Source organism: Neoarius graeffei, chromosome 22 (assembly GCF_027579695.1).
Source record: "Neoarius graeffei isolate fNeoGra1 chromosome 22, fNeoGra1.pri, whole genome shotgun sequence".
Taxonomy (NCBI): domain Eukaryota; kingdom Metazoa; phylum Chordata; class Actinopteri; order Siluriformes; family Ariidae; genus Neoarius; species Neoarius graeffei.
This window is the reverse complement of record NC_083590.1, coordinates 49,982,231-50,003,509: the sequence shown is the minus strand read 5'-3', so window position 1 is coordinate 50,003,509 and position 21,279 is coordinate 49,982,231. Positions and strand designations below refer to the sequence as shown.

General features: G+C 42.6%; 1 protein-coding gene across 1 annotated transcript in view; it reads left to right on the top strand.

The window, feature by feature from the left end:
- The window catches only part of hcn3 (hyperpolarization activated cyclic nucleotide-gated potassium channel 3), a 35,599-nt gene extending 15,003 nt beyond the window's left edge, over window positions 1–20,596 (top strand). The window contains exons 2-7 of the mRNA XM_060903958.1: window positions 3,802–4,234; window positions 4,517–4,678; window positions 12,266–12,484; window positions 12,860–13,006; window positions 15,042–15,282; window positions 20,340–20,596. Of these exons, the coding sequence (XP_060759941.1) occupies window positions 3,802–4,234; window positions 4,517–4,678; window positions 12,266–12,484; window positions 12,860–13,006; window positions 15,042–15,282; window positions 20,340–20,596 (1,459 nt within the window). The remainder of the gene's footprint in view (window positions 1–3,801; window positions 4,235–4,516; window positions 4,679–12,265; window positions 12,485–12,859; window positions 13,007–15,041; window positions 15,283–20,339) is intronic.
- Window positions 20,597–21,279: the final 683 nt, after the last annotated feature.

Here is a 21,279-nt window from a genome sequence, read left to right as displayed (position 1 = left end):
AGATTATCAGTTGTAATAAAAATACAGAAATTGGAATGAAACATCTGTCACTATCATCAGCAGTCATGTTACAGACTGAAATTAACAAAGTGGATTATTTAGTTTATCATACTGTGACAGCAGGGACATAGTCAAGTGTCAGCTGTGGATGGAGAGGAGGTGGACTGAATCAGACACACCGTTGACCAAGGGTAATTGGTGGTCAGTAATTTCAGCCTAATGTTGGGCTAGGCCATCTGTATTTTTCAGTTAGATAGGATAGGTTATATCGAGTGACACAGGACACTTAAACAAAGGAAGAGATGACCCAAATATTAGTACCAAATAGCTATAGAACTCCTGTTCCATGGGGCTCATCCCATGGCATTCCCATGGCTAGGCATTTGAGGTGGGATATGACACTAAACCATCTCATGGCCTGTTTCTGTTGGCTGGATATTTGCAGCAATGTTAGCAAGTGGTATGTGGCATGTTGCAAATGTCAGCTGGTGAATCTGCCAGCCACCCCAAAAGCACTATTGCACCCCTATTGCACTATTGTTCAAAAGAATTTCTTTGGACCTTGTCAGGCCATTACAATGGAAAGCATAAGGACATCACTTTGTACTAGTTTTAGTGGACCATGCAATGCAGTACCAGGAAGCAGTGGCACTTTGCAACATCTTAGAGCACAGTGTTATGGAGGCACTCTTCAATGCTATCTCCCAAGTCGGGATCCCAAAAGAGATCCTGACTGACCAGGACACTTATTGGGTCCAACGAGGTGTTTAAATTTGTCACATACTCAATGCCACACATTGATGAACTACTCAGTTGGTTAGGTGTGGCTAAAATATAGGAAATATATGTATAATACAGTGGGGCAAAAAAGTATTTAGTCAGTCACCAATTGTGCAAGTTCTCCCACTTAAAAAGATGAGAGAGGCCTGTAATTTTCATCATAGGTATACCTCAACTATGAGAGACAAAATGAGAAAAAAAATCCAGAAAATCACATTGTCTGGTTTTTAAAGAATTTATTTGCAAATTATGGTGGAAAATAAGTATTTGGTCAATAACAAAAGTTCATCTCAATACTTTCTTATATACCCTTTGTTGGCAATGACAGAGGTGAAACGTTTTCTGTAAGTCTTCACAAGGTTTTCACACACTGTTGCTGGTATTTTGGCCCATTCCTCCATGCAGATCTCCTCTAGAGCAGTGATGTTTTGGGGCTGTCGCTGGGCAACACGGACTTTCAACTCCCTCCAAAGATTTTCTATGGGGATGAGATCTGGAGACTGGCTAGGCCACTCCAGGACCTTGAAATGCTTCTTACGAAGCCACTCCTTCGTTGCCCGGGCGGTGTGTTTGGGATCATTGTCATGCTGAAAGACCCAGCCACGTTTCATCTTCAATGCCCTTGCTGATGGAAGGAGATTTTCACTCAAAATCTCACGATACATGGCCCCATTCATTCTTTCCTTTACACGGATCAGTCGTCCTGGTCCCTTTGCAGAAAAACAGCCCCAAAGCATGATGTTTCCACCCCCATGCTTCACAGTAGGTATGGTGTTCTTTGGATGCAACTCAGCATTCTTTCTCCTCCAAACACGACAAGTTGAGTTTTTACCAAAAAGTTTTATTTTGGTTTCATCTGACCATATGACATTCTCCCAATCCTCTTCTGGATCATCCAAATGCTCTCTAGCAAACTTCAGATGGGCCTGGACATGTCCTGGCTTAAGCAGGGGGACACGTCTGGCACTGCAGGATTTGAGTCCCTGGCGGCGTAGTGTGTTACTGATGGTAGCCTTTGTTACTTTGGTCCCAGCTCTCTGCAGGTCATTCACTAGGTCCCCCCGTGTGGTTCTGGGATTTTTGCTCACCGTTCTTGTGATCATTTTGACCCCACAGGGTGAGATCTTGCGTGGAGCCCCAGATCGAGGGAGATTATCAGTGGTCTTGTATGCCTTTCATTTTCTAATAATTGCTCCCACAGTTGATTTCTTCACACCAAGCTGCTTACCTATTGCAGATTCAGTCTTCCCAGCCTGGTGCAGGTCTACAATTTTGTTTCTGGTGTCCTTTGACAGCTCTTTGGTCTTGGCCATAGTGGAGTTTGGAGTGTGACTGTTTGAGGTTGTGGACAGGTGTCTTTTATACTGATAACGAGTTCAAACAGGTGCCATTAATACAGGTAACGAGTGGGGGACAGAGGATCCTCTTTAGCTGGGCATACACTGTGCGATTTTTGGCCCGATTTTGACACGATTTTCACTTGTGCGACTATTTTGGAGATCGGGCCGAGTTTTGGCTCAATCGTGCATCTCGGATCGTGTAGTATACATGGGGTAACGACAAGCGATTAACACCTCACGACCTCCTCCCGATCGATCGGATGAAAATCAAACCTGTTTGAAATCCTGGTCGCCCATCGTGAGGCTATCGCACTGTTGAAGCAGTGTCACGAGCCGATTTACCTCAACCTGTCACACTACACATGCGCGAACACAGATACGGAAGAGAAAACAAACACTGAGCAGCACTTCCGGTCTCCTCTTCTTCTTCTTTTTCACGTTGCAGTTCCGGATACAAGAATCCGACGAGTCGTGTATGGAAGTACAGTGTGAGCAGTCAGATCACATCCGAGCATTGGATCGTATAGTGTGAGAACAGGAATCGTAAGCTGCGTGCTGTTTACCCCTGCGATTCACTCGTACAGTGTGAGCAGCAGCTGAATACCGCGATTGAAAAAAATCGCACAGTATATGCCCAGCTTTAAAGAAGAAGTTACAGGTCTGTGAGAGCCAGAAATCTTGCTTGTTTGTAGGTGACCAAATACTTATTTTACCGAGGAATTTACCAATTAATTAATTAAAAATCCTACAATGTGATTTCCTGGATTCTTTCCCCCCATTCTGTCTCTCATAGTTGAAGTGTACCTATTATGAAAATTACAGGCCTCTCTCATCTTTTTAAGTGGGAGAACTTGCACAATTGGTGGCTGACTAAATATTGCCCCACTGTATATGAAATATAGGGTTTCCATGATTTGCAAATCTTCACATTCTGTTTTTATTTATACTTTAAACAGTGTCCCAACTTTTTTGGAATTTGGATTGTATGTTTGAAAGGTTGTCTGTGCACCTTTTAATATTTTAAATTGACTATTATGGAGGGGCGGCACGGTGGTGTAGTGGTTAGCGCTGTTGCCTCACAGCAAGAAGGTCCGGGTTCGAGCCCCGTGGCCGGCGAGGGCCTTTCTGTGCGGAGTTTGCATGTTCTCCCGGTGTCCGCATGGGTTTCCTCCGGGTGCTCTGGTTTCCCCCACAGTCCAAAGACATGCAGGTTAGGTTAACTGGTGACTCTAAATTGACCGTAGGTGTGAATGTGAGTGTGAATGGTTGTCCATGTCTATGTGTCAGCCCTGTGATGACCTGGCGACTTGTCCAGGGTGTACCCCGCCTTTCGCCTGTAGTCAGCTGGGATAGGCTCCAGCTTGCCTGCGACCCTGTAGAACAGGATAAAGTGGTTACAGATAATGAGATGAGACTATTATGGATTGTACTCACACACTTTCTAATGAAGTATTCCAATTAGTTGTGGTTCTGTCATTTTCTCTTTTAATAGTCCTCAGATAGCCACTATGAAGACATGGTTACACACTAGCAGAAGTCTTTTGCGAAAATGTGTCCAAAGATAAACCTTTCCAGTGACAATATCTGTGAGATAACAGTGTGAGGATGGTTTTTGTTGTTGTTTTCTTTTTTTTTTAATTATGCCATTTTCATTACAGGTGTTCTGTTTTTTTATGTTAAGGTTCTACTGGGACTTGGTAATGCTCTTTCTGATGATGAGCAATCTGGTCATCCTGCCATGGTGCATCACATTCTTTGAGGATCAGAACACACTGCCATGGATCATGTTCAACATGGTCTCAGATACTCTGTTTCTGACTGACCTAATCCTAAACTTCCGCACAGGAATCTCAGAGGACGATAACTCCCATATCATCCTAGACCCAAAGGTGATCCGACATCGATACTTGCAGGGCTGGTTCCTTGTGGATTTCATCTCCTCCATCCCGGTGGATTATATTTTCCTTGCTGTGGACCTGGAGGCTCGGCTTGAGTCAGCAGAAGTGTATCGCACTGCGAGAGCATTAAGAATTGTCCGTTTCACTAAGATCCTCAGTCTGCTTAGATTACTTCGTCTATCCAGACTTATCCGCTACATTCACCAGTGGGAAGAGGTAAGCAGTGAGAAAGTTTTTTTGAAACAGGTGGTAAACTAAAAGGAAGAAAGGGCCAAAGTGTATACAGCAATTAATTTGGCAAGGTTAATAAGGACATGGTCCTGAGTACACGGAGACAAGTGTATTGTATAGTCAACAGAAAAATATTATAGTTACATGTGGTCATACAGCATGAATATCAAGTTGAGGGTCCATTTTAGGATGCAAATGATGCCTTTTAATACTACTCAGAGGAAAGTTCAACCATTATTTAACCCTCATTTGACTGCATTCTTTTAGATCTTTCACATGACATATGACTTGGCAAGTGCCGTGGTTCGAATAGTTAACTTGATTGGGATGATGCTTCTACTATGTCACTGGGATGGCTGTCTTCAGTTCATGGTGCCCATGCTTCAAGATTTCCCCCAGGACTGCTGGGTCACTAAAACCAACATGGTGGTGAGGAAGTTGAACTTTTACACAATTTTCTCCAAACCTGGTCACAAATTCTCAGGCATTAGCTAGCTTTCCCCCATCACATGATGGTCACCAACCATGGGAAGGGTGAGGGCTCGGATGTGCTTCCACTGAGACATCTGAAGCCAAACATCAGGTTTGTGCTGCTGCTCATGCCAGCATACCAAGAAACGTGCTAAATGTCTTCTTCCACTGGCAGTGTCTTGCAAAAGTATTCATCCCTCTTGGTGTTTGTCCTGTTTTGTCACATTACACGCTGGAATTAAAATGTTTTTTGTGGATTAGCACCATTTGATTTACACAACATCCCTCCCACTTTAATGGTGCAAATTGTTATATATTGTGACAAAGAATAAGTAAGATGAAAAACAGAAATCCGGAGTGTGGAGTATGCACCTCCTTTCATATGAAACCTCTAAATAAGAGCTAGTCCAACCAGTTAACATCATAAGTCACATAATTAGTTGATTTAAGATCCACCTGTGTGCAATCAAAGTGTCACATGATTTGTCACATCTCATCTCATCTCATTATCTCTAGCCACTTTATCCTTCTACAGGGTCGCAGGCAAGCTGGAGCCTATCCCAGCTGACTACGGGCGAAAGGCAGGGTACACCCTGGACAAGTCGCCAGGTCATCACAGGGCTGACACATAGACACAGACAACCATTCACACTCACATTCACACCTACGGTCAATTTAGAGTCACCAGTTAACCTAACCTGCATGTCTTTGGGGGAAACCGGAGCACCTGGAGGAAACCCACACAGACACGGGGAGAACATGCAAACTCCACACAGAAAGGCCCTCGCCGGCCCCGGGGCTCGAACCCAGGACCTTCTTGCTGTGAGGCGACAGCGCTAACCACTACACCACCGTGCCGCCCATGATTTGTCACATGATGTCTGGAAATCAACCTGCTCTGGAAGGACCCTGACTCTGCTACACTACTAAGCAAGCAACATGAAAACCAAGGAGCACTCCAAACAGGTCAGAGACAAAGTTGTGGAGAAGTCTAGATCAGGACTGGGTTATAAAAAAATATCTCAAACTTTGAACATCCCAGGGAGCACCATTAAACCCATTATTGCAAAATGGAAAGAATATGTCACCACTACAAACCTGACAAGAAGGCTGCCCACCAAAACTCACAGACCGAGCAAGGAGGTCATTAATCAGAGATGCAGCAAAAACACCAACGATGACACTAAAGGAGCTGCAAAGATCCACAGCGGTGATGGGAGTACGGTATCTGCCCATAGGACCACTTTAAGGGTCCGTGTATCATCCGATCATTCAAGTATTCCATTCAATCTGGAAAACGAAAAACAAAAAAAAACACTCAATATTTAGTTTTCCTGTTTTTCTGTATGACCAAAAAATGAGGGATTGGTGTTTGTTTTCCTTTTTCCAACTCAAAACAGAACAAATAATAAACAGGGAAACCAAAACGAAATAATAACTCTAATTTATGATTATTGATTTTCTCTATTCCCCACGCTACATTAGCCTTCCCATGATCCTCAGCGACAGTCCATCATCATCTCTGCGTCTATGAAACAGAAAAATTGCATGTGCATGTATATATCAAGTAATTCATCCTATTCATTTAATATATTAAACTGATGATCTCTTAATTATTATTATTATCTCAATATAATAGTAATCTGTACTCGAGTTGAGGGGGGATGGGGGGGATGCCATCCCCCCGGAATAAAAAATGGTCAAAATCATCCCCCCTCTAAAACAGGCATCCCCCCTCCCTTCCCTTGAGCAATTTTATCAATAAATGTGGACATTACTTCTATTTAACATTGGAATTAGAAATGCCATTCCACGCAGCTCTGCTGAAACTGAGCATACAGTAAGCTACCGCGAGAGAGGGCGCGCGCAAGCGAAGCGTTTGAGGAGGTGACATTCAGTTGGGGTTCCGTTATTTTTGATTTCATTCGGCGTCAGTGACAGCAGCGGATTGCAGCATCATGGCCAAGCGGAGTGGACAGCAAGACCTAAGCAAGTTCGGATTTAAGATCGCAAGAAAAAACATTTCAGGAGGTAAGTCAAGAGTTACGAATATCAGTCCCACTTTCTGTGAGCCCGCTATCATGCTGTAAAGTTCCCGATATGGAGCCTAATTTGTGGGCGGTGGATAACAACACAGCTATCATAATGAATGTTAGTTTGGAGTCTAGCCAGCTATCGATAGCTTACTCAGGTTCATGTTAGCTTTGATTTCTTGTATAAGGCCATTAATTTAATCAGCCTGGACGTTCGTTTGTTATTCTTCAGGCAACAAAAAGTGTTATTCAAGACAGGAAGGCTAAAATTAACGACACTAGCAGTTTTGAAGGCTTCATTGCCTCATTAGAGAGCCGGTCACAACATGTAAGGCAGAGCAGGATTGGTGTAGGACTCGACAAAGTGTCTGCTAAAATGCAGCTTTCTTTTTCTTCGTCATAGGCTCTTCTTCTGTCTCCTCAATGGGCCTTTTCCCCTTTCCAAAGAAACTTTCCAAAGATGCCTGCTTTTAACTCATTTTGCTAGCTTGTATCCAGTATGTATCAAAGTGCTGTATGTATCGAAGCAAAGTATCAAAGTATCCAAGGCAGCTCCTTGGTAACCGTCAACGTTAAGGTGTCACGTGACCTAGATAACAGCGGGAATCAACGTTACAGAAAGAATCCGGTCATTTTTCAAAGCTCGAATCCTCGTTCAGATAATAAATAAATCAGAAATAACATTATAATTATATTTAATTAAATTATCTTATCCACTGCTCTTTATTCCAGATGACAGTCAGCAGCAACTGCAACACAGTGCGGCAGGAGCTGGAGGACCCGGAGTGTGAGACAATACAGGAGCAAGCAGGAGAATGACGAGCTGAAGATTTACAATTTACTGTTGCTTGTTTTAGCTTATTGGTTCCCTACCTACCTCTGTATTTAACTCAATGTTCCCAATGTTCAGCTTTGAATAAAAATTCTATTGACTTGATATGAAAAGATTCAGTTGTTCATTTACATTGCCTGCTGAGGTTTTAATAAATTATTTACCAAACGATTTAAAAGGAGCCTACCATGACTAGTGCAATTTGAAGTGTAACTTCATAGTCATGGTAGGCTCCTTTTAAATCGTTCGGTAAATAATTTATTAAAACCTCAGCAGGCAATGTAAATGAACAACTGAATCTTTTCATATCAAGTCAATAGAATGTGTTGCCTGAAGAATAACAAACGAACGTCCAGGCTGATTAAATTAATGGCCTTATACAAGAAATCAAAGCTAACATGAACCTGAGTAAGCTATCGATAGCTGGCTAGACTCCAAACTAACATTCATTATGATAGCTGTGTTGTTATCCGCCGCCCACAAATTAGGCTCCATATCGGGAACTTTACAGCGTGATAGTGGGCTCACAGAAAGTGGGACTGATATTCGTAACTCTTGACTTACCTCCTGAAATGTTTTTTCTTGCGATCTTAAATCCGAACTTGCTTAGGTCTTGCTGTCCACTCCGCTTGGCCATGATGCTGCAATCCGCTGCTGTCACTGACGCCGAATGAAATCAAAAATAACGGAACCCCAACTGAATGTCACCTCCTCAAACGCTTCGCTTGCGCGCGCCCTCTCTCGCGGTAGCTTACTGTGTGCTCAGTTTCAGCAGAGCTACGTGGAATGGCATTTCTAATTCCAATGTTAAATAGAAGTAATGTCCACATTTATTGATAAAATTGCTCAAGGGAAGGGAGGGGGGATGCCCGTTTTAGAGGGGGGATGATTTTGACCATTTTTTATTCCGGGGGGATGGCATCCCCCCATCCCCCCTCAACTCGAGTACAGATTACTATTATATTGAGATAATAATAATTAAGAGATCATCAGCTTAATATATTAAATGAATAGGATGAATTACTTGATATATACATGCACATGCAATTTTTCTGTTTCATAGACGCAGAGATGATGATGGACTGTCGCTGAGGATCATGGGAAGGCTAATGGAGCGTGGGGAATAGAGAAAATCAATAATCATAAATTAGAGTTATTATTTCGTTTTGGTTTCCCTGTTTATTATTTGTTCTGTTTTGAGTTGGAAAAAGGAAAACAAACACCAATCCCTCATTTTTTGGTCATACAGAAAAACAGGAAAACTAAATATTGAGTGTTTTTTTTGTTTTTCGTTTTCCAGATTGAATGGAATACTTGAATGATCGGATGATACACGGACCTTTAAGCTGTCCATTCCATAGAGTGGGGCTTTATGGAAGAGTGGCCAGGAAAAAAAAATTGCTTAAAGAAAAAAAAAAAAGAAAACACGTTTGGAGTTTGCTCAACAGCATGTGGCAGACTCTCCAAACACATGGAAGAAGATTCTGTGGTCAGATGAGAATTGTGGCGCAAACCAACACTTCTCATCACCCTGAGAACACCATTCCTACAGTGAAGCATGGCGGTGGCAGCATCATGCTGTGGGAAATGTTTTTCATCTACAGGGACAAGAAATAATAATAAGTTAAATTTATATAGCGCCTTTCAAGAAACCCAAGGATGCTTTACAATAATAGACAAAGAAAAAAAATAAATAAATATAATAAAAAAATTAAAAATAAAAAGTCCACCAAGTAGGGGTCAGGATGTAATTCCCGTGGTGTAGCAGCCACAGTCCCACCAAAAGGCGCACGAAAACGAGTCCCACATCTCCAGCACTGCCGCCGCGACGCCGTCAGCAGCATCGCTCGAACTCCACGGCGTGGATCCACAAAGCGAGCAGAGAATCTTCGCCATGCAGAGCGCTGGTGTGTCCCAAACCGCCTGCACAGCCGCCGCGACACCACCAAGCAACATCGCTCGGAACACCACGCCAAGCACGAAAGCACAGAGCGCTGGACAACCACGATGTAAAATGAGCAACGAGCTCACTGCAGTCCACAGCTGGGAGCGCAGGCATCGCCCATGGCGAACCAAGGCCTGGAGGGAACCAACGCCCAAAACTGGGTCCGGAGCTACACCACAACCGGTGGAGAAAACACTCAAACAAACATCAAACTACACAAACACACAGAAAAAAAAATAGAAAAAGAAATAAAATAAAACAAAAAAAACAACAACAACAAAAAAGCTCCGGTGAGAAGCGGCAGCCAGACGGCAGCCAGCATGACGTACTCTCAACCGGAAATGGAAACAAACAAACAAACAAAAAAAGAGAGCTGGTCAGGACTGAAGGAAAGATGGATGACACTAAATACAGGGCAATTCTGGAGGAAAACCTGTTTGAGTCGGCTAGAGGTTTGAGACTGGGACGAAGGTTCACATTCCAGCAGGACAATGGCCCTAAACATACTGCTAAAGCAGTAAAGGGAAACATTTAAATGTCTTGGAATGGCCTAATCAAAGCCCAGACCTCAATCCAATTGAGAATCTGTGGCATAACTTGAAGATTGCTGGACACCAACTCAACCCGTCTAACAGAAGGAGTTGGAGCAGTTTTGCCTTGAGGAATTGGCAAAAATTCCAGTGGCTAGATGTGCTAAGCTCATAGAGACACACCCCAAAAGACTTGCAGTGGTAATTGCAGCAAAAGGTGGCTCTGCAAAGTATTGACTTTGGGGGTGAATACCTATGCACACTGCAGATTTCTGTTTTTTCATCTTAATTATTGTTTGTGTCACAATAATTTAAAAAAAATTTAAATAAATAAAAAAAATCACCTTTAAAGTGGTAGGCACGTTGTGTAAATCAAATGGTGCTAAGCCACCCAAAATCCATTTTAATTCCAGCATGTAATGTGACAAAACTGGACAAACACCAAGAATAGTGGCAAGTCACTGTACATCAGCTCACAGATACCAACAATTGGTTTGTGTTGCTCTGATTGACAGGGGCTTTTTATTATATGACCCTGATGTTCACACTGAAGATCACTATCTGGTGTTACCTAGAAGAGGATGAGTTCCCATTTGAGTCTGGTTTCTCTCACGGCTTCTTCTGCATATCCACCTAAGGAGTTTTTCCTTGCCACTATCACCTCTGGCTTGTTCGTTACAGAAATGGATCTAAAGCAATTACAGATTTTTGTAACCCTTAGCAAAAAGTAGTATACTTAAAGTTCATTTTATTAAGTATGCTTCAGTATGAGTATAAGTATAGCAAGTATACTACAGACCATGTACTTTTAGTGTACTAGAAAGTATACAAATTTAATACTTTTTCGGACTAAATTGGAACATTTCAAGTTTATAAAAGTATACTTTAAAGTTCATTTTAAGTTTGCAAAAGTACACTTTAAAGTATACAACAAGTACACTCATCTATATACTATCAATGTACTTGGTATATCCCTCTTGCATGCTTAAAGTATACCACAAGTACACTTATCAATATACTTCTTTTTTTGGGCTTTTTTCACCTTTATTGGATAGGACAGTGTAGAGACAGGAAATGAGCAGGAGAGGGATCAGGAAATTACCTTGGGTTGGAATCGAACCCAGGTCCCCGGATTTATGGTATGGCGCTTTAGTTGACTGAGCCACAACACCCCTTAGTTACATACTTCAAGTCCCTGTTTTTAGTTTATTATTGTATACTTTAAGTATACTGTTATAAACGTTGGTTATTTCACTCGTTTACTTGTTATACTTTAAGTTTGCTTGGCATATTACTTGTAGCTTACTATTTATATACTGGAAATATACTCCTTAATATATTCTTAAAGTTTACTCATACTGTATGTACACAAGAGTGTGATGCATTTACAAAATCACAAGACAGAATGTTGAAAACAAGTTTGATATATTTTCAAACATTTCAAAAACAAAGACCTATGAAATCAAGTCCTTCCTTACTGGAGAAATTGATCAATAAAGTCAAGTCAAAAGTTTTTCTGTTTTTGTGTATGATTTTAAGGTACATAAAGATAATGCAATTGAGCACACATACTATATACTGTAAAGTTTTAAACTCCAGCATTATATTATATTAATATATAAATTAAATGTTAAGCATGAGTCAATGACTTGACCTTATTATGCACTTGGAGCAAGATATACTAAGTATTAGTACTTTGTGGCAGAAAAACGTGAAAAGTATACTAAAGTATACGTTTTAGTATTAAAGTATAAGTCTTAGTATTAATGTACTTAGTCTTAGACTTTTATTTATACTTTTCAGTATAAGCCAAGTATACTTCACTATACTATTCTTAAGTATATAAAATATAGTTTATAAAAAGTCAACTTCAAGTATACTTCTGCAGTTTTAGTAAAAAAATAAGTATACTCATAGTACACTTGAATAAACTTCTTTTTGCTAAGGGAAAGCTGGTTTGTAACAATGTCCATTGTTAAAAGTGCTATATAAATAAAATGGAATCGAATTGAATGATCTGAACTTGAATCTTGAATGCTTTTCTGTTGTGCCACTTGGGAGCCCCATGTGTTTGCCATATTGGGGAGGTTCTTTATTATAAATATAGTGTACAGTTACGAACTAATCCATTTTATTTTGTATCTTACCAATCATTATCTTCACTTTTTAAAACTTTTTTTCATTGTCATTATTTTCTGTTGTCAGAATGCCACTTGGCAGGAGCAGTACTCATATGCTCTCTTCATGGCCATGAGCCATATGCTGTGTATTGGATATGGTGCCCAAGCTCCTGAGAGAATGACTGATGTCTGGCTCACCATGATGAGTATGATTGTTGGTGCTACTTGTTACGCCATGTTCCTGGGCCACGCAACCAACCTTGTGCAGTCACTGGATGCCTCCCATCGCCAGTACAAGGAAAAGGTGCTGCTGCATATTTCTCTTTTTAGCTGGTTACTTATTTGGTTAAAGTGAAAAACTGTGAGTAACAAACAAAATATTATATCAACCATTGTGCATTTTCCAAAGTAGATGCTGTTTTATCTTATTCCACCTTGTAGTCAGACTGTGAAATTGTAACTAATCTTAATGTTATACCAAATGCATGAATAGACCTCAGATAGAAAATGAGCATCGATGAAGCTATGCCTACTTGGATTAAAACACTAGTAATTTATTTAAACTCATATTTATGAACTCGTATTAAAGGCATTATTTTATTACCTACAGTATACTGTCTGTTAAATTTCCTCTCTTTTTATTATTTTCATGTTTCTTGTAAACTGTTGTCTTTCACAGTATAAGCAAGTGGAGCAATACATGTCCTTCCATAAGTTTCCTGCTGAATTGCGACAAAGAATTCATGACTATTATGAGCACCGTTTCCAGGGAAAGATGTTTGATGAGGACAACATTCTGGGAGAACTGAGTGATCCCCTTAAAGAGGTCATAATGTATAAATTATATTACACAAAAAAACAATATTGTTGGTTGTACCTGTCCAGTTTAAGCACAACACCTGAAATCTGACCATTTTTTAAAAATCCTGACACTTTTCAGGTGTTGATAGACCCTGTCTGAGGATATACATTTCAACACTTGTAAAAGTAATTCAAAAATGGTATTCCATCATTCACCTTCAGTAACTTCTTGATCCTGGTCAGGGTCACAGTTGATATGAAGCCAATCCCAAGAACACAGGGTGTGAGGGGGAGGAATACACCCTGGATGGGACTCCAGTCTATCACAGGGAACAATACACACACACACACACATTTGCATCTTACATTTTAGCATTCATCAGACCCCTGTATCCAGAGCAGCTTACAGAAGAGCTTTGTAGTATCTATTGTCATCCTTATTACCATAAGGATGACAATAGATACTACAAAGCTCTTCTGTAAGCTGTTCAATAAGTCAAGGACTAATGGCCCTTTTCCACTACCCTTTTTCAGCTCGCTTCAGCTCGCTTCAGCCCGACACGGCTTGCGTTTCGACTACCAAAAACCAGCACGACTCAGCTCGCTTCAGCCCTGCTTAGCCCCTAAAACTCGCACCGTTTTGGAGTGGGGCTGAAGCGAGCCAAAGCGAGCCGAGTGAGGCTGGGGGCGTGAGCAGACACTCCCCTGTGCACTGATTGGTGAGGAGGAGTGTCCTCACATGCCCACACACGCCCCGCGAGCACGCTGGGATCTGTAAACACCGTAAACCTGGAAGGAGAAGAATTACGAATTACGAGAATTTCTGAAGCCTTATGCGCCTCGCCTCATCTATACGCTCTTGCCAGTATCTGTCCGCGTTGTCGGTGACAACAAGCCACAGCACCAAGACCAGCAACACTAACGACTCCATGTCCTCCATGTTTATTGTTTACTATCCGGGTCGTGAGACTACCGCTTAAAAGATCACTGATGTCACTGTTTGCGCTGCTTAACGACATCACCTGACGTCCACCCACTTTCGCTAACTCCACCCAATGTGTCCACCCACTTCCAGCCAGCACGGTTCAGCGCGGTTGTAGTCGAAATGCAACTCCAACAGCCCCACTCAGCCCGACTCAGCACGGCACGGCTCAGCCGCGTTTGTAGTGGAAAAGCGGCAAAAGCATACCATCATGCTAAAACACTGTTGGGAAGATTAGTACAGTATGAAAAGAAAGCCAAAGACAAGGATTTCAAAAATAAATACATAAACGGTGCTAATTCAAGTGCTTTCCTGAAGAGGTCGGGTATTCATTTGAAGATTGCCAGTGACTCAGCTATTTGGACAGCCAGGGGAAGTTCATTCCTTCAACTGGGTTGCAGGACGGAAAAGATTTGAGGCATGCATTCCTTGTACCGAGAGCTGGTGGGCCCACTCGAGCTGTGTTAGAGGAAGAGGGATTGTGATGTGTGTAGAGCAGGGGGTGATAAGTCCTTGAAGGTACGTGGGCAGCTACAGGAAGCCAGCAGAGGGAGGATAGCAATGGGGTGGTGTGGGAGAACTATGGACGGTGGTTGAAAACAAGCCTTGCACCTGTATTTTGGATCTGTTGCAGGGGTCAGATGGTGCAAAGAGGCAGATCTGCCATGAGTGAGTTGCAGTACCCCAGTAGCAAAATGAAAAAAGGGAATGAACAAGTGGCCTCTGTGGATAGAAATGGCTGGATGCTCCTGAAACCTGCATAACCGAGCCAGTTTAGCAATATGACCCGAGAAGGATGGATCCCAGGACCATCCCAAGTTGGAATCAAGATTTTATATTGCCATATCTTGGGATACTGGTACTATGAGGCGTCAGTGCTACCTACTGGATTACCATGCCACCCAGTCTGGGATAAAGCAATGCAGAATGTTGTGTGTTCATAAAACTGTATTTCTTTTTATGCCTTAAAATATAAAGAAACACAGCCTGCTTAAATAAATATGTTCTTTTAAATGTACATTACAAAAGACTACTTAATACTGACCTGATTCCAATTTACATTCTCTTTTCATAATAGGATATAGTGAGCTACAATTGCCGTGAACTGGTAGCAAACATGCCATTGTTTGGGAATGGTGATCCACACTTTGTCACTGTGCTCCTGACTAAGTTGCGGTGTGAGGTCTTCTTGCCAGGTGATGTCATTATTCGTGAGGGTACAATGGGCCGTAAAATGTACTTCATCCAGCACGGCTGTGTCACTGTCGTCACTCGAAACAAGAAGGAAAAGAAGCTCATTGATGGCTGCTACTTTGGGGGTGATGATTGATTTCTTTTGTTTTGGGCGCATGTTTTCCCTTACGATCATTGTGTTCTTTGTAGCTTCTTTAAGGTTTACATTTTGAGCCTTCTTTCTTTACTTACGTATAAGCAATTGTATTTTGTCTTAAATATTTTGCTATCTTTCCATCACATGTGCTAATTACAGTGGTGCTTGAAAGTTTGTGAACCCTTTAGAATTTTCTATATTTCTGCATAAATATGACCTAAAACGTCATCAGATTTTCACACAAGTCCTAAAAGTAGATAAAGAGAACCCAGTTAAACAAATGAGACAAAAATATTATACTTGGCCATTTATTTATTGAGGAAAATGATCCAATGTGAGTGGTAAAAGTATGTGAACCTTTGCTTTCAGTATCTGGTGTGACCCCCTTGTGCAGCAATAACTGCGACTAAACATTTCCGGTAAGTGTTGATCAGTCCTGCACACTGGCTTGGAGGAATTTTAACCCGTTCCTCCATACAGAACAGCTTCAACTCTGGGATGTTGGGTTTCCTCACATGAACTGTCACAGTCCTGTCCAGTCCATCCATGCCTTAGGCAGCTGGGCCATAGAAGGTTCACGCTGCACGCTGCATGCTGCACGCTACACGTTCACGTGAAGAACCGGACCCTGGGCCATTAAACTTCATGCTTGGATGTTCACGTGTTGCGTCTGTTCTACTTTGACCGAGTAACCAACAATATGGACTCTTCGGATGACGACGATTGCCTCATTCTGCTTTTACTGAGACAGAGGAAGAGAAAAAGGAACAGAATTTGGAGCCGAGAACACTTCCTTCTGAGAGAAACCCGTGGTGAATTTCACCGAACATTCTATAATCTGCTTGACAATCCCGATGAAGAACTATTTTTCAATTATACCATTCAATTATATTTTTTCTGAAGTTTTCCCCTGAAAGCATAGAGTTATCTCCCTAGACCCGTTCTGATTGGCTGGCGTGGCGGTGACCGCATGCATTGACTGGAATTTCCATCTTCACGCCTAGAAAAAAGTGTGCATGTTCATTTCACGCTTCACGCGTGAAGTGTGCAGCGTGCAGCGTGCAACGTGAACGCCGTTCTATGGCCCAGAGCAAGTCATGCTACGTTTGTCCACTTTTCTTTACACGCGTGTAGCGTGTAGTGTGCAGCATGCAGCGTGCAGCGTGAACCTTCTATGGCCCAGCTGCCTCAGATTGTGGGACTTCCAGGCCGGATCCAGGACAGGAATTCAGTCCTGCCTTGCTGAAGGCCATTTCCTGAAGTGGCACTCCTACACCTGCTACCACTCCTCTCCCATCAGCCAGGGCTTTTTAAGAACTATTTGGAGCTACTCCATTTGCCACACTGTCACTTGTAGACTTTCCTTGCCTCAGCTCATTGGTATTGTGTCTTCTTAATTCCCCCTGCCTGAATTTCTCCTTGTTTTTTGTCAAGTTTTTCTGTCCAGTGTTCTTTGTCCCTGTTTTTGCCTGCCTGTTCTTTTGAATTGTGTCTTTTGCTACCTCTGCCTGGATTTCCCTTGTCCCTGTGTTCATCAGTATTTGTGAAGATTTTTCTGTCCTATTTTTTGTCCCTGATCATGTCTACCTACTCCTGTGTTTTTGACCTCCTGGCCTGTTTTTTGACTGCCGATCTTTGCCTGAGCCCTACTGTACCTTTGCCTTTCTGCCATCTACTTCATTACAGAAGTTTTCTCATTACACTGCCTGTTTCCTGAGTCTGCTCTTGGGTCCTCACTTCACCTCAGCTCGCCATTCCTGACATGAACTGCTCGCTTCAGGTCCTTCCACAACATTTCGATTGGATTAAGGTTAGGACTTTGACTTGGCCATTCCAAAACATTTAACTTTATTCTTCTTTAACCATTCTTTGGTAGAACGACTTGTGTGCTCAGGGTCGTTGTCTTGCTGCATGACCCACCTTCTCTTGAGATTCAGTTCATGGACAGATGTCCTGATATTTTCATTTAGAATTTGCTGGTATAATTCAGAATTCATTGTTCCATCAATGATGGCAAGCCGTCCTGGCCCAGATGCAGCAAAACGGGCCTAAATCATGATACTACCACCACCATGTTTAACAGATGGGATAAGGTTCTTATGCTGGAATGCAGTGTTTTCCTTTCTCCAAACATAATGCTTCTCATTTAAACCAACCAGTTCTATTTTGGTCTCATCTGTCCACAAAACATTTTTCCAGTAGACTTCTGGCTTGTCCACGTGATCTTTAGCAAACTGCAGATGAGCAGCAATGCTCTTTTTGGAGAGCAGTAGCTTTCTCCTTGCAACCCTGCCATGCACACCATTGTTGTTCAGTCTCTCGATTACGTTCATTATGTCTTATATTAGATATGGTTAGTTTTTTCTTTTTTATCAGACATCTAGTTTTAGGGGGCGGCACGGTGGTGTAGTGGTTAGCGCTGCCGCCTCACAGCAAGAAGGTCCTGGGTTCGAGCCCCGGGGCCGGCGAGGGCCTTTCTGTGTGGAGTTTGCATGTTCTCCCCGTGTCCGTGTGGGTTTCCTCCGGGTGCTCCGGTTTCCCCCACAGTCCAAAGACATGCAGGTTAGGTTAACTGGTGACTCTAAATTGACCGTAGGTGTGAATGTGAGTGTGAATGTTTGTCTGTGTATATGTGTCAGCCCTGTGATGACCTGGCGACTTGTCCAGGGTGTACCCCGCCTTTCGCCCGTAGTCAGCTGGGATAGGCTCCAGCTTGCCTGCGACCCTGTAGAAGGATAAAGCGGCTAGAGATAATGAGATGAGATGAGATCTAGTTTTAGGTTTGTTTACCTGACATGTTTTGACGTACGTAACTGTCGTTTTCCTCAGAGTGTCACCGGATGTTGTTGGTGACGCATCTTATCAGCTGATGTTTCCGAAGGCGTGACCTTCCTGTCTGGTTTGACAGGTCGGTCACGTCTTCTGCTGTCCGTTCGTCCCCTGCAAGATGGCACTCCAGGTATGGGAGAGCATGTATGCTCCCTCATCCCGGTTGATGGTCCTCGGGCTTCGCTTTCGGATCTCCATGGCCTCCCTGATCCAGCGCTGATGTTTGTTATCTTCTGTGCGGATGACTCTGGCATTCCCCCAGTCCATCACATTATGGACTGGGGGAATGCCAGAGTCATCCGCACAGAAGATAACAAACATCAGAGCTGGATCAGAGAGGCCATGGAGATCCGAAAGCGAAGCCCGAGGACCATCAACCGGGATGAGGGAGCATACATGCTCTCCCATACCTGGAGTGCCATCTTGCAGGGGACGAACGGACAGCAGAAGACGTGACCGACCTGTCAAACCAGACAGGAAGGTCACGCCTTCGGAAACATCAGCTGATAAGATGCGTCACCAACAACATCCGGTGACACTCTGAGGAAGACGACAGTTACGTACGTCGAAACATGTCAGGTAAACAAACCTAAAACTAGATGTCTGATAAAAAAGAAAAAACTAACCATATTGTTGTTCAGTGTTCTCCTGATAGTGGACTCATGAACATTAACATTAGCCAATGTGAGAGAGGCCTTCAGTTGCTTAGAAGTTACCCTGGGGTCTTTTGTGACCTCGCCGACTATTACATGCCTTGCTCTTGGAGTGATCTTTGTTGGTTGACCACTCCTGGGGAGGGTAACAATGGTCTTGAATTTCCTCCATTTGTACACAATCTGTCTGACTGTGGATTGGTGGAGTCCAAACTCTTTAGAGATGGTTTTGTGACCTTTTCCAGCCTGATGAGCATCAACAACGCTTTTTCTGAGGTCCTCAGAAATCTCCTTTGTTCGTGCCATGATACACTTCCACAAACATGTGTTGTGAAGATCAGACTTTGATAGATCCCTGTTCTTTAAATAAAACAGGGTGCCCACTCACACCTGATTGTCATCCCATTGATTGAAAACACCTGACCCTAATTTCACCTTCAAATTAACTGCTAATCCTAGAGGTTCACATACTTTTGCCACTCACAGATATGTACTCCATCCATCCATTATCTGTAACTGCTTATCCTGTGCAGGGTTACAGGCAAGCTGGAGCCTTGACTCCAGCTATCCTGCAACCCTGTACAGGATAAGCGGTTACAGATAATGGATGGATGGATGGATGGATTACATACTATCCCAGCTGACTATGGGTGAGAAGCGGGGTACACCCTGGACAAGTCACCAGGTCATTGCAGGGCTAACACATAGAGAGACAAACAAGCATTCACACTCTCATTCACACCTACAGTCAATTTAGAGCCACCAATTAGCCTAACCTGCATATCTTTGGACTGTGGGGGAAACTGGAGCACCCGGAGGAAACCCACACAGATATGGGGAGAACATGCAAACTCCACACAGAAAGGCCCTCGTCGGCTGCTGGGCTCGAACCTAGGACCTTCTTGCTGTGAGGTGACAGTGCTAATCACTACACCACCGTGCCACCCCCAGATATGTAATATTGGATCATCTCATCTCATTATCTCTAGCCGCTTTATCCTTCTACAGGGTCGCAGGCAAGCTGGAGCCTATCCCAGCTGACTACGGGCGAAAGGCGGGGTACACCCTGGACAAGTCACCAGGTCATTGCAGGGCTAACACATAGAGAGACAAACAAGCATTCACACTCTCATTCACACCTACAGTCAATTTAGAGCCACCAATTAGCCTAACCTGCATATCTTTGGACTGTGGGGGAAACTGGAGCACCCAGAGGAAACCCACGCAGATATGGGGAGAACATGCAAACTCCACACAGAAAGGCCCTCGCCGGCCACGGGGCTCGAACCTGGACCTTCTTGCTGTGAGGCGACAGCGCTAACCACTACACCACCGTGCCGCCCCTCAATAAATAAATGACCAAGTATAATATTTTTGTATCATTTGTTTAACTGTATTCTCTTATCTACTTTTAGGACTTGTGTGAAAATCTGATGTTGTTTTAGGTCATATCTATGCAGAAATATAGAAAATTCGAAAGGGTTCACAAACTTTCAAGCACCACTGTATTTTAAACAACTATTAAAAGTGAACAGCTTGTTGAAGAGTCTGTTCCTTTTCCTAGAGATTTGTTTGCTGACCAGTGGGCGACGCACTGCCAGCGTGCAGGCCGATACATACTGCAGACTCTATTCTCTCAGTGTGGACAGCTTTAACGAGGTGTTGGAAGAGCACCCCATCATGAGGAGGGCCTTTGAGAATGCCGCCATAGACCATCTTGACCACATAGAGAATAACACTGCATATAATGCCACGCCTTCAGGAACGACCACAGAGGAACTGACGACAGAGGAAAAAGACAGTGACATAATGGCTTGTTAATTATTCCTTTTTGTTATCCACCTTGATGAGTGTCACCACCCTCATTGGACACCAGTATATCTTGAACCAAAAAGGACTTGCTCAAAGGACTTTCCTGGCCTGAGTGGTTTAGCTGATGAGGAAATTTTTTAAAAGCCTGGTATCAAAATACAAACATTATGTGCATATAGTAGTCAGATAGCAAGTGCATTTATTGCTGGCATTTAAACTGATGCACATAGGCAGTTAGGAATTAAAATTCACTTTACCTTTTCATTCCGAAAACAAATGCTGACATAGTGTAAACCAAGCAAATGTGGTATTCACCTCACAAAGTTACAGGCAGGTGAACATTTGAAGGAGTAGGTTCCCTTAGCAAAAAGAAGTTTATTCAAGTGTACTATGAGTATACTTATTTTTTTACTAAAACTGCAGAAGTATACTTGAAGTTGACTTTTTATAAACTATTTTATATACTTAAGAATAGTATAGTGAAGTATACTTGGCTTATACTGAAAAGTATAAATAAAAGTCTAAGACTAAGTACATTAATACTAAGACTTATACTTTAATACTAAAACGTATACTTTAGTATACTTTTCACGTTTTTCTGCCACAAAGTACTAATACTTAGTATATCTTGCTCCAAGTGCATAATAAGGTCAAGTCATTGACTCATGCTTAACATTTAATTTATATATTAA